Source organism: Brassica rapa, chromosome A08, assembly GCF_000309985.2.
Source record: "Brassica rapa cultivar Chiifu-401-42 chromosome A08, CAAS_Brap_v3.01, whole genome shotgun sequence".
Taxonomy (NCBI): Eukaryota; Viridiplantae; Streptophyta; class Magnoliopsida; order Brassicales; family Brassicaceae; genus Brassica; species Brassica rapa.
Window position 1 is genome coordinate 21,066,310 of NC_024802.2, and position 13,871 is coordinate 21,080,180.

Below are 13,871 nucleotides of genomic sequence, written 5' to 3' on the forward strand. Positions count from 1 at the left end.
GTCATAATGATTCATTACTTGATATTTGACCAAAACATGTTAATTTGGTATAACAAAATACACTTTTAGCTTGTTTTGAATTGACTAATTGTTTTGATTAACTTTTATTTTCTAACATAGATCTAATTTTTTAAAATAAAAAATCGATATAGGGATGTGAATATCAGTTAATATAATTATTGTACATTACAAAGTCATTATATATATAATTACAAAGTAAGATAATTCTTATATACGTTGTGTCATTATCTGTAAATAATATTTTATATTATTAAATTTAAAAAATTATGATTTAAAACGTTGTATAATTAAATATTAATCAAACAAAATATTTGTATAAATATGTTTTTTAAAATATGTTTAATTTTTTAAAAAAACACAAATAATAATTTATTATGTTGATGTGCGAGCAAAACACTTAGTTGGATTAAAGATCTTTAATTTAAAAACTGTGTTAGTCAAAGAAAAAAATCTAGTAATAAAGTTTTCACTTAGCTAAAGAGTTATGGATTTAATTGTTTTTTGCGTTGACTGTTGACTAGATAAATACAGAAACATACTTATTTGCTTCAGAGTTATTCTAACTCTTCAGTACCGGAAACAATATGGCAAAGCCTTCGCCGGTGAAGATACCAACCACAACTCTAGATGACTACGCTCACAGCCCATTCCATTACGCCGTCGTTTTAGGAGACCACGCCGGTTTAATCCGTCTCGTCTCGTCCTTGCCTAAGCTAACCGAACCAGAACAAATCCACACCGAGTCCGACTCTGTCAGCCAAGAGCGAGCCGCCGAGATAATCTCCGCCGTCATCGACCGCCGCGACGTCCCGTTCCGAGAAACGCCTCTCCACTTAGCGGTGCGCATCGGCGACGTTCTCGCGGTGAAGACGTTATCCTCCGCCGGCGCTGATGCCGCGCTTCGGAACGTCGCAGGCTGGAACGCGTTGGACGAGGCGGTTCGTCGCGGGAACGCCGAGATCACGGAGATGATTCTCCGGCATCAGCGGCGTTCAGCGTGGTGCAGATGGAGGCGGAGGCTGCCGTGTCTGATCGCGGTTCTTGAACGCATGAGAGACTTCTACGTGGAGGTTTCTATCAGCTTCGAGAGCTCCGTGATCCCCTTCTTTGGGAAGGTTACCGGTTTACTACTAGTTAACCAACATGGTTTAAGTTTTCTTTTTGCTTAACCGGTTGTAACAAACTTTGGTAAATTAATTAATTCAATTTCGTTCATTAGGTAGCTCCTTCCGATACTTACAGGATATGGAAACGTGGTGAAGATCTACGCGCTGATACGTCGTTAACCGGGTTCGACCGGTTTAAAATTCGCCGCGCGAACCGGAGATTTCTCTTCCTTGGTGAAGGAGACGTGTCTAGTAGTAGTCCCGGTACGTTGCTTGTGTTGAACAGAGAGGATAAAACGATATCGAACGCGTTTGAAAACGCGGGCGAGACGGTTAGCGAGAGAGAGATGGATTTTACCAAAGCAGAGCTCGTTGTAATGAAGAACTGGCGAGGGAAGGAGAAGGTTGAGACCGTCGGAGAGTGGAAAGCGAAACGTTACGAGGCCAAGAACGTGAGTTTTAGTTTAAAATCGCCGAAAGTTGCCGTCGCCGCCGGAGAAACAGAGAAGAACTCGCCTTCGTTAACGAGGCAGCTCAGTTGTTCCGACGTTGAGGAGAAAGAAGTTCAGCCGTCGTCGTTGCGGAGGGGGAGAAAGTCGGTTTCTTTACCGGCGGCGGAGGTTTCTGTGGCGGGTTCGGTTCCAAGGATCAAAGGAAAGGAGACTGTGAAGAGCTTGAGTCCTTTGGTTTGGTTAACGGATGATTTTCCTTTGACGACGGAGGAGCTGCTTCCGGTTCTTGATATTTTAGCCATTAATGTTGAAGCCGTTCGGAGAATGAAGGAGCTGCTCACCGTTAAGTTCCCGCCGGGAACTTTCCCGGTTAAGGTATTTTTTTGAAACACTTTTGTTTTAACCGAATTGCGCCAATAACAGTTTATCATACGTGTCGTCAGTTTATTGGATAATTTAGAATTAATGCTGATGTGGCAACATCACTAACCGTTTTACGGTTTGGTCTCCCATTTAATTTGGTTTGATTCGGTATGATCGTTTAATTATGTTTAGATGGTAGTTCTTAATTAAGTGCATCTAACGTACCATTTGATAAAAGTCTTAGAAATGGAGATTTTATTCTGTTAAATATTTTCCGTTCCGCTTAATTCGTTCTAAATTAAAATTTAATGGGGAACAAATAATTCAAATTTTTTTATTTATTTTCAATCTTGGTTTAACGGGTAAACCAATAATAGACAGTACTGATTAGCTATGTTTTGTCTTTGGTGGGAACCAGATGTCGATACCGGTGATCCCAACGGTGAAGGTAGTCATAACATTTAGCAAGTTCGTGGCTCTCCCGTCGATGGATTTCTACACACCAGTGTCAAGCCCGAGTCACATCTCAGCTGGAGTCGAAGACCAATGCGACGTGGAATCTGATATAAGAACCTCGACTACAAGGCGATCATTCTCTTGGCTGAGACTGAAGGCTACCAAGAAAAGCTCACAGCGACGGTTGAAGAAGGAGCAGGCACAAAAGGAGGACCCATTTGCAATACCAGCAGGGTATAAGTGGACGAGCAACACAGACTAATCAGGTAATCATATACTATTTGGGCTGAATGTTTTGATGGGACAATGTTATAGTCTTATAGATGATTAATACTATGTGTTTCATTTTGTTGTTGTTGTAAACTCGTGACGTCAACCATGAAGAATCTATCGTCGATCAAGCTAAGTCAAAGAAAGATGATTACGATGTTTATAATGTTCTTGATCACCTAACTCTCGTTTAGGATAGTCTTAAGTTGTTATCTTCTATGATAATAATAAGTGGAATTCCAGTTATAAATATATAGCCAAAAGCAGAGGCGTGCCTACAGTGTATTAAAAAAAACATTCGCCTCAGGTCCCCGATTAATATAACTGTTTTTAGGGTCCCAAAATTTAAAATAATTTCTACTATAGTGGTTTAGACTTATATAAAAAAAACATTTCTACGAAAATTATTTTTTGAATTCATGTATTTTTTTCTATATGACATAATATAACATATTTACGTTATAAACTTATTCTTTTACAGTATTAGAGTTGTGTATTTGGTGAAAATAATATATTATATTAGAAAATTATTTTTATTACGGTTGTAAATAAATTTATTTTTAAAACTTGCCTTAGAGCATCTCCAACCCCACTCCATATTTTACTCCAAAATTGAGAAAATAGAGTAATCCTTTTATTTTTTTGTTCATTACTCCATTTTCCACTCCATTTTCTCAATTTTGGAATAAAATATGGAGTGGGGTTGGAGATGCCCTTAGACCCCTAAAACTCTTCGCACGGCGCTGAGCCAAAGCATAGATTTAAATAATTGATCTGAACGCAAACGTTATATATGATTGGGTCTAAAGTTCACATTAAAATTTACGTTAATGTTTGCATTTTCTTTGTATACCTTATCATTAGTACATGTAAAAGTATGAAACACATGTTTTTCTACAGAAAAAATTTAGAGGATGTTCCCTACCGAGAGGTCCAAACTATTTTTTAGAAAAATAAAGAATTTTCAACGTGAGTTTAACTCATAATCTCTTAGATTCATACTAAGATTATTTAAGAGTTTTAGTGCGTAGTTAAAACTTAAAACACATGTTCACACTTTCAACGGGATGATCACTTTCGTGAACGGTGAACTTTTGAAGACGATGCATTTGTTTCTTTTTTCTTTCTTCTTTCATAGGTACATATAACGAAAAATATTTGAACATTTTAAGGAAATATTAAATAAATGATAGGAACTTAACAAGAAAAGAAATAAATAGCGAGGGAGAATATTTGGAAAGATGAGCCATATTAACTCCGAAATTCAAATGTATATTGGGAGTGACATAACCCCACCAACATGCCTTGCTTTCTCTTACAAACCTCATAAATACTAAATTGAAAGGTCGAGGGAGTTCCTTTAATTAATCGTTATCTAGTTATGTATCATCCATAGTTCATTTGTTTATAGTTTAGAATCAGATACTCGTATTACAAATAAAAATATACAACGATTTATTACTGTATAAAAACACCAGTAAAATACGTAATGAAAACTTCGGATATATTAGTTCATGCTTATTTTGTCGGGGCTACAAATGGATTAGTTCAGTTCATGTAATAAGAAACCAATCAATTCTTTTTCTCTCTATAATAAAATAACTAAATGCATATTTAATGGAAAATAAACATATTATATTGATTTACATAGAAGAGTTTGAGGTGGTTAGGTCACATATTTAGATGTTATCAGAGACCAATTTGTTAGGCCACTGCGGCAACGAATTTCTTGGAATTCATCTGAAATTATTTTGATAATTGATATCATCGGTTGTAAAATATATATATATATTTATACATACTAGTATAAACAATTCAAATTTAACAAGAACACATACTAATACCTATATTCGAAAAAAGTATTCTATAGAAACAGTTCAAATTTAATTAACAACCTCCTTTTTGGTATGGGGTTGTTGGTCTAATTTAATGCATAGTCTCTTCTTCTTCAACCATCTTCATATTTATATCATCTTCTTCACTTTGCAGTCCCATAGACTTTGTAAAATAGCCAAACTCTTCTTCTCTTCTCCCTTGATTCTTCTCCTTACTACTTTTGACGTTGCCTAAGAGTTTTGTAAGGATCCAGTGACCTTTCCCGGTAAAGTAAGTTTTTTGTGCCGACAATCATTTCTTATATAATTTGATTTGATGTATAGTTGATGCTACTCTTTTGTTCTCGATTTTCTGGAGCTGACTAGTGATAATCGGGTGAGACTGGTGTTGATGTAAAGGTAACGCGAGATATTAGTGCGGTTCAATCAAATAGTCGTACTCTTAGCTATTAGAGATCGGTTTTGTTCGATTGAGCCGTGCCAATATCACGCATAAAACCAACATGGCAAAGATGGTTATTACCCGTAAAAGTATATTGTCAGTCTTCTTTTAAGGTATATTGTCAATCTTTTTTTAAAAAATAATTCCATTCTGAATGATATCCAGTTTGATAATTTCTTATTACTTTCTTTTTGTTTTACTTTGCAAGCTTCCAAGGTACATGATGTTAACAAGTAACACAAACCCCAAAATCCAAGTACAAGGGCGAAAACACTTCTATTTTTAGAAAGTATCAAAGGAATTTCAAGCAAAGAATATGTAGTAACATGCTAAGGGAGTAGAAGTTGTAGCTAGATCGTAAATGTTGTCGTTGTTTACAATAGTGAGAATGTTGCAACAATTCTAAAAAGTTATATATATGTTTTTTAGTTTGTAATTACTGCACTTGAATCTATAATTTAACTGCAGACAGATTTGTCTTGGTTTTATTAATTTAATAAGTGTATGGTTTAAGAGCTTTTTCGTTAATCATACGACAATTACGAAGTCTGTTTGTGGACTCACTCTAAATAATCAACAGCCTATAGGGTTTAAACATATTAAATTTCATCAAGTCGTTCAACATTTTCTGGAAACATGTTTGCGACAAAATGTAAACATTCTCCGGAAGTATGTTAGGATTATTCATAATTTAGTTGAAAAGAAACATTTTCTTTAGTATACTCTTCCCAGTCTCCCAGACGATGTCCAACGACTTGATCAACTATGTGAATAATAAAAATCAAACATGACGGTAGACTTTTTCACGAAATAAAGATTTAAAGATGCGAGAGTTGTCCTGAGGAGTAAATTTATACCAAACTCAATACAGTAAAGTCCAAGCAATACAGTAAAGTCCAAGAAAATAGGTCATAGAGAAACAAGAAGTGGTGCAATGGAGATTTAATGAGAAACAGAAAAGGAGGACATGTGGGAATTAAATAAGAAGGCATAACAACAAGGACTCACTTGTCTGTCATAGGACAAACCAAATGTGACCAAAACATTACTTCCTTGTCTCTCATTAAACCACTTCACTAACTATGTATTGCATACATTTATTAATTTTTGACCCAAAACCCCACTAGAAGCATAAAAAAAAGAAGTAATACTACTCTCCTTTTTTTCTCTAAAAAGTACCAAGTCATTTCAGTTAGAATTCAATTGAGAAATATTACAGTGGGACTGTGGGGGTATATATAATAAACTTTGCTTAGTTTTTGACCAAAAAAAAACTTTGCTTAGTTTATTTAATTATTTAATGAATGCTTTGGGAATGTTACACGGAGAAGAAAGGATCAAACTTTCTATAGCTTATTTTCTGTACATACAAAGATAATTGATCTTACAACATTCCTGTTTTGTTTTTCTTCTTCACTTGCGTGCAGAATGATAGAGCTCAATGTACTCAAGTGCAGGACGATTCCATGACCAGTCTTGCTCCATCACCGTCTTACACAGCGAGTTAAACCACTCTCTTCCATCGTACCAAGCCGATATCGCCCTGCAAGAACAAAAAAGAACAAGACACACTAGTAAACAGTAATGCACCAATCAACGAGAGTGTTGGTTTTGATTTTGATTATTTTACCTATTGAGAGCATAGTCCACACCAGGAGCATCAGCTCCGTCAAAACTGAAGCCATTAGGTTCTAGGACTTGAGCTTGTGCCCTTTCTTTATCATGGTCCACATCAAACACCGTGTCATAGAGTCCTATATTGAACAAAGATGACAACCTTAAAGTTAGCTCGGTCTTAAAGGGAATCAGATAAAGCTTTAGCTAAAAAAAACCGTTACCTCCAGTTTTTCTTACGACAGGAACAGCACCGTATCTCATGGCTATGAGCTGTGTCAGTCCACACGGCTCAAATATCGATGGTACAAGAATAAAATCAGCCCCAGCATATATCTAAAGTAAACACACACAAAAAAAAAGTTAGAGCAAAGTAGTGAAACAAAGGTTCTGTAAGTTTGTTTTTACCAAATGGGAAAGAGGCTCATCGTAGGTAAGAACAAGCCGAGCACGGTCACCATGAGTAGAATGCAACTGATTCGCCAAGTTCACGAAATCATTTTGGATCCTTGGATCAGGAGCTGAGCCTAGCAACACAACCTGCGTTTCAAGAAAACTAGTAAGGACTGTGAAAAAGTTCATGACAAGACAAGCTAGAAAAGGACCTGTCCGTTGCGTTCCAAGGTACGCCAAATAGCGTGTTTGATCAAATGTATTCCTTTCTGGTGAGTCAAGCGTGTAATGATTCCCACTAAAGGAAGATCAGCGCTCTTTATTCCAAGCCTGTTTTGTAATTCTTCTTTGGCTGCTCTTTTGCCTTCTACTACGTTCTCTGAAGTATAAGGCACCTAAGGAACCAACCACACAGAGTAGTTCAAACATCACAAGATGTAGAAAGGAGAGAGAGGATGCTATGAAGCTTTACCGGAATGAAGTTATCGTTGTATGGATCCCATATATCTGGATCAATCCCGTTTACTATTCCGTGGAACTTGTATAGATGTGGAGAGATCACAGAGTTTCCAGCAACTTCCTTGGCATATGTCCGTGAAACCTGATCATGTGTTGTCATTTTCAATCTCTTTGTGAACAGATACTGTTTTCAGGACTTACCGTTGTGGCTTTGTCTGAAAATGTCATGGCTTTACCAATGGCACCTGCTCCAAATTCCAAGTTGTGGATTGTGAAGACAACGCGGGTTTTAATCAAACCGTAATGCGTGTAAAGATCCTTGAACAGCCATGAAACTGGAGCACTGGACCAGTCGTGACAGTGAAGAATGTCCTGTACATGTTGAGACCACAGTTAGAAACAAAGTATCAAGACTCTCTATATAAGTTAGTAGACTTACTGGATGAAAACCTCCTTGTAGAAGGAACTCGAGAGCAGCGTGACAAAAGAAACCAAACCTTCCTGCATCATCTGCGCAACCGTAAACACATCCTCTCTGGAACAATCTGCAACAAGAACAACACTTCTTCACATGTTATCAATAGAGGATGAATGGGACTAGCTTAAAGAGTAATGCATAAAGCTTAACCCATTCTGAGGATCTAAGAAGTAAACAGAAACGCCTTCCACTTTGCCATGCCAAACTTTTATTTCAGTGTCTCCCCAGTGATAGCTTCTGTTGAACTGCAAGTCCTTCACCTATTGTTTTCACACAATGTAAGTACAAAGAGAGATGCATACACACAAAAGGGAAGTATGAGAAGGTATATAGAGTCTTACTAAGTTGTACTTTATGCAATCATACTTTGGGAAGATGATATCAACATTATGGTTTAGTTCTTGAACAGCACGAGATAGACTAGTCACAACATCACCTAAGCCTCCAACCTGCAAGCAACAAAACATCACATAAACCAATGTTTTTGATGGTTAAAAAACCTCACAGTCCTTACGGTTTACCTTTGCAATGGGTGCCATTTCAACAGCTATATGAACAATGTGCAACGGTGGTTCCTTGGCAATACCTCCCACTACCGGTAAGTGGTAATCCAAACCATATCTGTTATCAAACACTCCACCATCCTCTTTCTCGGAGAAAACAAAGTCCATCATGTAAGCATCTAATGGGACCTTAGCTGAAGTCTTCACGTGGGAGCTTCCATCATCAGCTGCTTCCATTTTCTGAGGAGGCAAAGGACCCAAGCGATGAGTCCAACGGTTAAAAGAGCCTCTAAACCAAACCTCAGGCTTCCCATTCAAAACCGTGTTCGAAGGGTTGTAGAAAACCGTCACAGGTCTTCCCGCTTGAATCTCTAGAGGCTCCGTGTACACCACGTCTTTCTGAGAGAGCAGAAACTTTTTAAGTGTTCTTTCCTTTGTTTCTGCTTTCAAGCGAGCTGTTTTCTCCATCTGCCAAAGAAACAACGATGAAGATAATGTATATATATAGTTAAGATGTATGGTTAAAGAGGATACTAACCTTGACACGCATAGCTTCCTCTTTTAACCGCCTCTCCTCCTGAAGTTTCCTAAAGATCAAGCTCTCTTCCTCTGACCAGTAAAGCTCTTCTGGAGTTCTTAGAGGAACAAGTGCGTGGAAGTCTTGGAGACTATTGTTGTCATACAGAAACGCTTCTTTAGGCGGTCCATCAGCAAAGACCCAGTCAATGACTAGAGCACCGACCGGCACTATGACTACATATCAAAATGAAAAAAGAAACAATTAAACAAGATTCAAGAAGATAAAGAAAGCTTCATATATATATACATACCTTCAGCGAACCACCAGTCTTCGCTCTTTGAATCAGCCTTTAGCTTTTCAACGATAGATAATCCATCAATCCAGTTATTAAACCCTCCATGTATCCAAACCTCTTTGGCATAACCTAGAGGACCAGAGCTTTTATTGTAAAAGATCTTCACTTCATCTCCACCTTTGAAATCTTTTGGCTCAATGTAACAAACGTTCTCATCTGAGACAACAGCTTTCTGAAGAGCTGGTTGTAGCATCTCACGTCTCTTCTGAGTCTCCACTTTAGCTTGCTCTCTATCAGCTTCAATGGCAGCCTTTCTCGCTTCGATTCTTCTCTTCTCCTCCTCTTGCCGCTCCCTCTCAGCTTCTTCCTTAGCTAGCTTCTCTTGCTCTCTCCATTTCTCTTCAAGAAGAAAATTCTCGAACTCAACTTTATCCATCCCTCCTTTAACATCTACACAGAAGTCTTTTGAGTCATTGTTGTCGTAAGCGCTTTGGCCGTTGAAGAACACAAAGTCCATCTTGTAAGCTTCTTTGGGGATGTGGAGGAGACATGAACGCCAGTCTCCATGGAGCTCCTCTGTCTTTTCCAATCTCCTTGTGAAAGACTTCCATCTCCAGTCGTTAAATGCCCCCATGATCAGAACATCAGGTTCGCTGCTCAGAGTTGATAGAGTCTTGTTGAGAAACACTTCTATGTCTTCGTCAGGTTTGGCCACAAGAGGATACACAAACATTCTATCGCCTTTCGCCAAAGCTTCCTCTGCAAGAGCTTCTATCTCCTTCCTACGGAGACTCTCTCTTTCAACTTTTAACTTTTGTTCTAACAAAACATCATCCTCTGCAAGGGCTTGTTTTTGTACATCAGCTTTAGCTTCAGGCAAGTTACTGACTCCTAAACCTTCATTAGTTACTGTGGAAGTTGCATTGCTATCTTTTTCATCGTTCTTCTTCTGAGTTCTTTTCTGAGCACTTCCTACTGTTGTTCTTCTCCCAAAACCTCTGGGAGCTGAGCTTTTGGGCCCTGAAGCTGCCATTCTTCCTTGCTTCTTCCTTGAGAAGTCTTGGTAAACACCAAAAAAAAAAAGACTGAATCAGGAAATCAACAATGAGAAGGTACAATAAAGTGTGTTAACCGATTCTTGAATGTTGAACCTGCACTTGCTGTGATCTGATGTAGAAACCCATTTGAGTTGTATTGGCTCTCCAACGAAGCAAGCTGAGAACCAAACATGTCAGATGGTTAGAACCTAGAAGCCAGAAAAATAGACAACAAAGAACACCTGAATTAATTAATCACACAAGAACTAAACTAGCTGAATATTATATAGTCAAAACTATAAGAAGATGTCACATTTTGAAAGCTTAAAATCTTGAGCTCATGCTCTAACTTAAAAGCTTAATAATAATCAACAAAATCTTCTCTCCCTTCAACTTTGTTTTTACAAAGTTAAGATTCTAAATGTAGTGAGGATTGATATGTCCTACAGAAATGAACTCACTTTCTATAGTCTGTCAATTCGAAATGGGGCTTAAAAGTTGAGACTCATTCCCAATCCAGAGACCCTACCAGAGTTGAATCTTCAAAAAGATACTAACTTTCTATCAAATTTCAATCCAACTAATCATTTCCTAATCAAAAAGACGAATCTCACTGGCAAAAAGGAGAACACTTTGCACTTCAATTCCCCAAAAAAAAAAAAGTAGAATCCAAAGAGCATCGAACTATGGTAGAAATGTAAAGGAGACTTACACTAGAAATGGGGCGAGGAAGAAACCCAATAAAAGTATTGATTTTGAGCCGACCCTTTTGCTGGAAACCCGGTCTGAGACTCGTAGGTGTCTGTATCTGCCAACACACTTCCATGGCTGCCCAAAGAAGAAGAGACCAGAGATAGAGAAAGGGAAGAAAGTGTTTATGTGTACTTGTACTTCAGTCTTCAGGTAGTAGAAGGTATATGCTGAGAAGAGAGAGAGAATGTTTGTTGTTGAAGCATCCCCTTCCACTGCCTCTCACCAAGACATTTCTCAATCACTGAAACTAATCTCTATTTTTCTTATTTTTTTCCTCTTAATTAAGGGAGAGAGAGAGATAGGCCATGTGTTGGTTAATGTTATTATAATGCTGAACACGACTTTACTTCATGTAATGAAAAATGTTTTAAACCATATCATGTGCTTAGTAAAATGTGATTCGTTCTTCTTAGCTCGTGACAAAGATATCGCTTGGCCGGTGCATAAGCGTCACGTGTTAACCAATATCTGATTTCGCTAGTCCACCACCACGTCAAGCCTAAGCGGATCCTCTTTTCCAAACACTGGCCGTTGATTAGAATCATCAAAGGGTCCACGTGTACGGACAAGATACGAAGTTTTCCTCCACTTACTCTTAAGAGAAGACCCTCCGAATGATTCAGTGGGTTTAATATCTTGGTGCAAGCTGTTTTAGAACATTGGCTAAACATTAATTTATCTTCATCAGACACAAACTTAAATTTCTCAGAATCAATATCATTAGCTGCATCTTCCAAAGATCTTGCCGTCTTAAGCAAACGTTCACCTCATCTCAACCTCATCAATTCAACTCCTCCTAACTAATTTTTGCATGAGAGTATATATGCTAACTTAAATTCTTTAGGTACCCAAAATTTATTTGAATCATATCAATATAAGATGAACACATATCATATTTGACATTTGAACTCATTGGCACTGAATATAAGTTCATAACTGGTGAATATGTTTTCATTGAAATCGAATTTTTGTAATGGTTCATTAAAAACTTAGATTCTTTTATGATATGTTGTACACAATGACAAGCCACTTGATTTTTTGTAAAGCGTTTTCTAATAGCAACTTGAGAAAAGAGTATGAGTGGAGTTTTAGCTAGTCTATTGGAATTTAGAAAATATATGGATAATGATTGACCCTAAGCCAAGCCTCTTCTCGCAGTTTTAAACACTCATCTACAGTTTTAAACACTCATATACAATTTCACCACAAGCGCAATATAGGGTAAGAGACTAACACTTCAAATTGGTAATCTGCAATCCAGAGTAAAGAAATAGAGTCAAAACATGATATGTAAAGAAGTTGAAATACTGAAAAATTAAACTACCTGACTAGACTGAGGGAATAGGACTTGGTCTGCAGAGGATAGGAACAGGAGGTTTCAAGTTTTTAGCATAGGTAACCACTTTGGCTTGGTACTCGATAAGAGGTCCATTGAGAGATTCACGAGCCATAAACGTTATGTAAGCTTTGCGGGTACCTCCACCAAGCACAATAACTCTCACAATTTCAACCAATTCAACCGTCTTTTTCTATACATACATGAATGGAAATGAGAATAAATCCATAATGAAAATGTAATACATATATTTAATTATTATTAATGAGATTGATGAGACTAACCTCAGTCTCGTTGAGTTTCTTAACACACAAGTTGGCAAGATCTGTCATCAACTCCCGACTAGTCACGTTGGGATACACTAATGCTTCCAGATCTTTAATTGGATAGTTTCCGCTCAGAGGTTCATAAATAAATCCCTAAAATTGAGTTTTTTTTTCTGAATGAATCTAGCAAGAAAATAAAACAATCAATTACCTTACTATCGAAAGCCCTGCGTCTTTCGCGACGGTACTTGTCATACTCTTCGTCGTCAGAGAACAACTTTCTATCCTCGGGATCTGATTCGTACTCGCGACCATCGTAGCTGTCCACATCCCACTGGGGTTTACAACCCAGCTCGGGCACGTGTGTCTCACTGTATATCTTCTCTTCCTCTTCCACCTTCTGTTTCTTCATGGGCGACGACGATTGCTCTTCTTCCGCCAGGGAATCCCTCGTCGGAGCTCGCTTCGCTGCATCTACCACCATCGATTCGGTAGCCATCAATGGAGAAACACAATTTGGGAATCCTATTTATTTTATTATTATAGATAGATTATTATGCTTATAGGGCCAATTTGATTTAGTTTAAAGTGGACTCCAAGCCCATGTCAAAGCCCAAAAATAAAGTGATGAGAAACAAGCCCTTTATATATTTCTTTTTCCTTCTACAATCCTTATTTAATGAATATTTTTTTTGATTTACTAAAATTCCGTATTATTTATTATTTTATTTAAAAATATTTTATCAAAATATTTTTAAATTTATCAATATTCGTTTAAATTTTCATCCTCTAAACTTTTTTTTATTATTTTCTATTAATAATAATGCCCACAATCATAATTATTATTGGTTGTAACAAAAATCTTCTGTTTAACAAAAAAAAAAATTATCTTAGTAGATCGTTTGTGTTGGTGAAGATCTTACAAAATATTGCATTGTAAAAAATATGAATAATTAAACAAAGCTTTAATGAGAAATATGATTTAGATGGAGATTTGGGAAAAAAATTACACCTCGAAAATATTAGAAATAACTTCCAATTTGAAGAAACAAAAAAAACTATGAACAACAATTCCATGACTCAACAAAACTTCACCTATGTCTAAGAGGACCAAAGAAGAACTAACCTCGTGGGAAATCGGCTAATTCATACATCAACAGAGAACTGCGGTTCCGATCAGTACACACTGAGTACCTGTGCAAATTCATACATGAACATATGATTAATTCAAATTTCATACACAACCAATCATTCATAAACGTTAATTGACTG

General features: G+C 37.2%; 3 protein-coding genes and 1 non-coding gene across 8 annotated transcripts; 2 read left to right on the forward strand and 2 right to left on the reverse strand.

Moving 5' to 3' along the window:
- Window positions 1–56: 56 nt before the first annotated feature.
- LOC103836207 (ankyrin repeat domain-containing protein 13B) lies at window positions 57–5,473 on the forward strand. 5 transcript variants are annotated; one of them, XR_004450476.1, is made up of 4 exons: window positions 57–1,136; window positions 1,241–1,954; window positions 2,361–5,058; window positions 5,154–5,473. XR_004450476.1 is itself a non-coding variant. In XM_009112448.2 (4 exons), the coding sequence occupies exons 1-3, from the start codon at window positions 606–608 to the stop codon at window positions 2,658–2,660; spliced, it is 1,545 nt and encodes a 514-aa protein (XP_009110696.1). In that variant the 5' UTR covers window positions 57–605; the 3' UTR covers window positions 2,661–2,664; window positions 2,783–5,473. The 5 variants fall into 5 exon arrangements, 2 of the variants coding, with proteins under 2 accessions (XP_009110696.1, XP_009110695.1); XR_004450477.1 differs by having other exon boundaries at window positions 2,361–4,774; window positions 4,862–5,473; XR_004450478.1 differs by having other exon boundaries at window positions 2,361–4,774; window positions 4,870–5,473.
- Window positions 4,908–4,995, forward strand: MIR171C (microRNA MIR171c). The gene has a single exon (NR_120811.1). It is a non-coding gene; the product is annotated as a microRNA MIR171c (primary transcript).
- A 734-nt stretch (window positions 5,474–6,207) lies between the features above and the next one.
- LOC103836215 (starch synthase 3, chloroplastic/amyloplastic) lies at window positions 6,208–11,302 on the reverse strand. Its single transcript, XM_009112455.3, has 15 exons — window positions 10,957–11,302; window positions 10,359–10,422; window positions 9,223–10,266; window positions 8,931–9,145; window positions 8,411–8,860; window positions 8,231–8,338; window positions 8,040–8,149; window positions 7,851–7,956; window positions 7,613–7,783; window positions 7,425–7,553; window positions 7,165–7,347; window positions 6,968–7,099; window positions 6,784–6,895; window positions 6,576–6,699; window positions 6,208–6,488 (listed from the first exon to the last, which is right to left on the reverse strand). Exons 1-15 carry the CDS (start codon window positions 11,068–11,070, stop codon window positions 6,359–6,361), a joined length of 3,192 nt encoding a protein of 1,063 aa, XP_009110703.1. The 5' UTR covers window positions 11,071–11,302; the 3' UTR covers window positions 6,208–6,358.
- A 702-nt stretch (window positions 11,303–12,004) lies between these two features.
- LOC103836216 lies at window positions 12,005–13,129 on the reverse strand. The gene is made up of 4 exons (XM_018653981.2): window positions 12,811–13,129; window positions 12,618–12,752; window positions 12,322–12,526; window positions 12,005–12,247 (listed from the first exon to the last, which is right to left on the reverse strand). The coding sequence occupies exons 1-3, from the start codon at window positions 13,096–13,098 to the stop codon at window positions 12,326–12,328; spliced, it is 624 nt and encodes a 207-aa protein (XP_018509497.1). The 5' UTR covers window positions 13,099–13,129; the 3' UTR covers window positions 12,005–12,247; window positions 12,322–12,325.
- Between the last annotated feature and the right edge of the window lie 742 nt (window positions 13,130–13,871).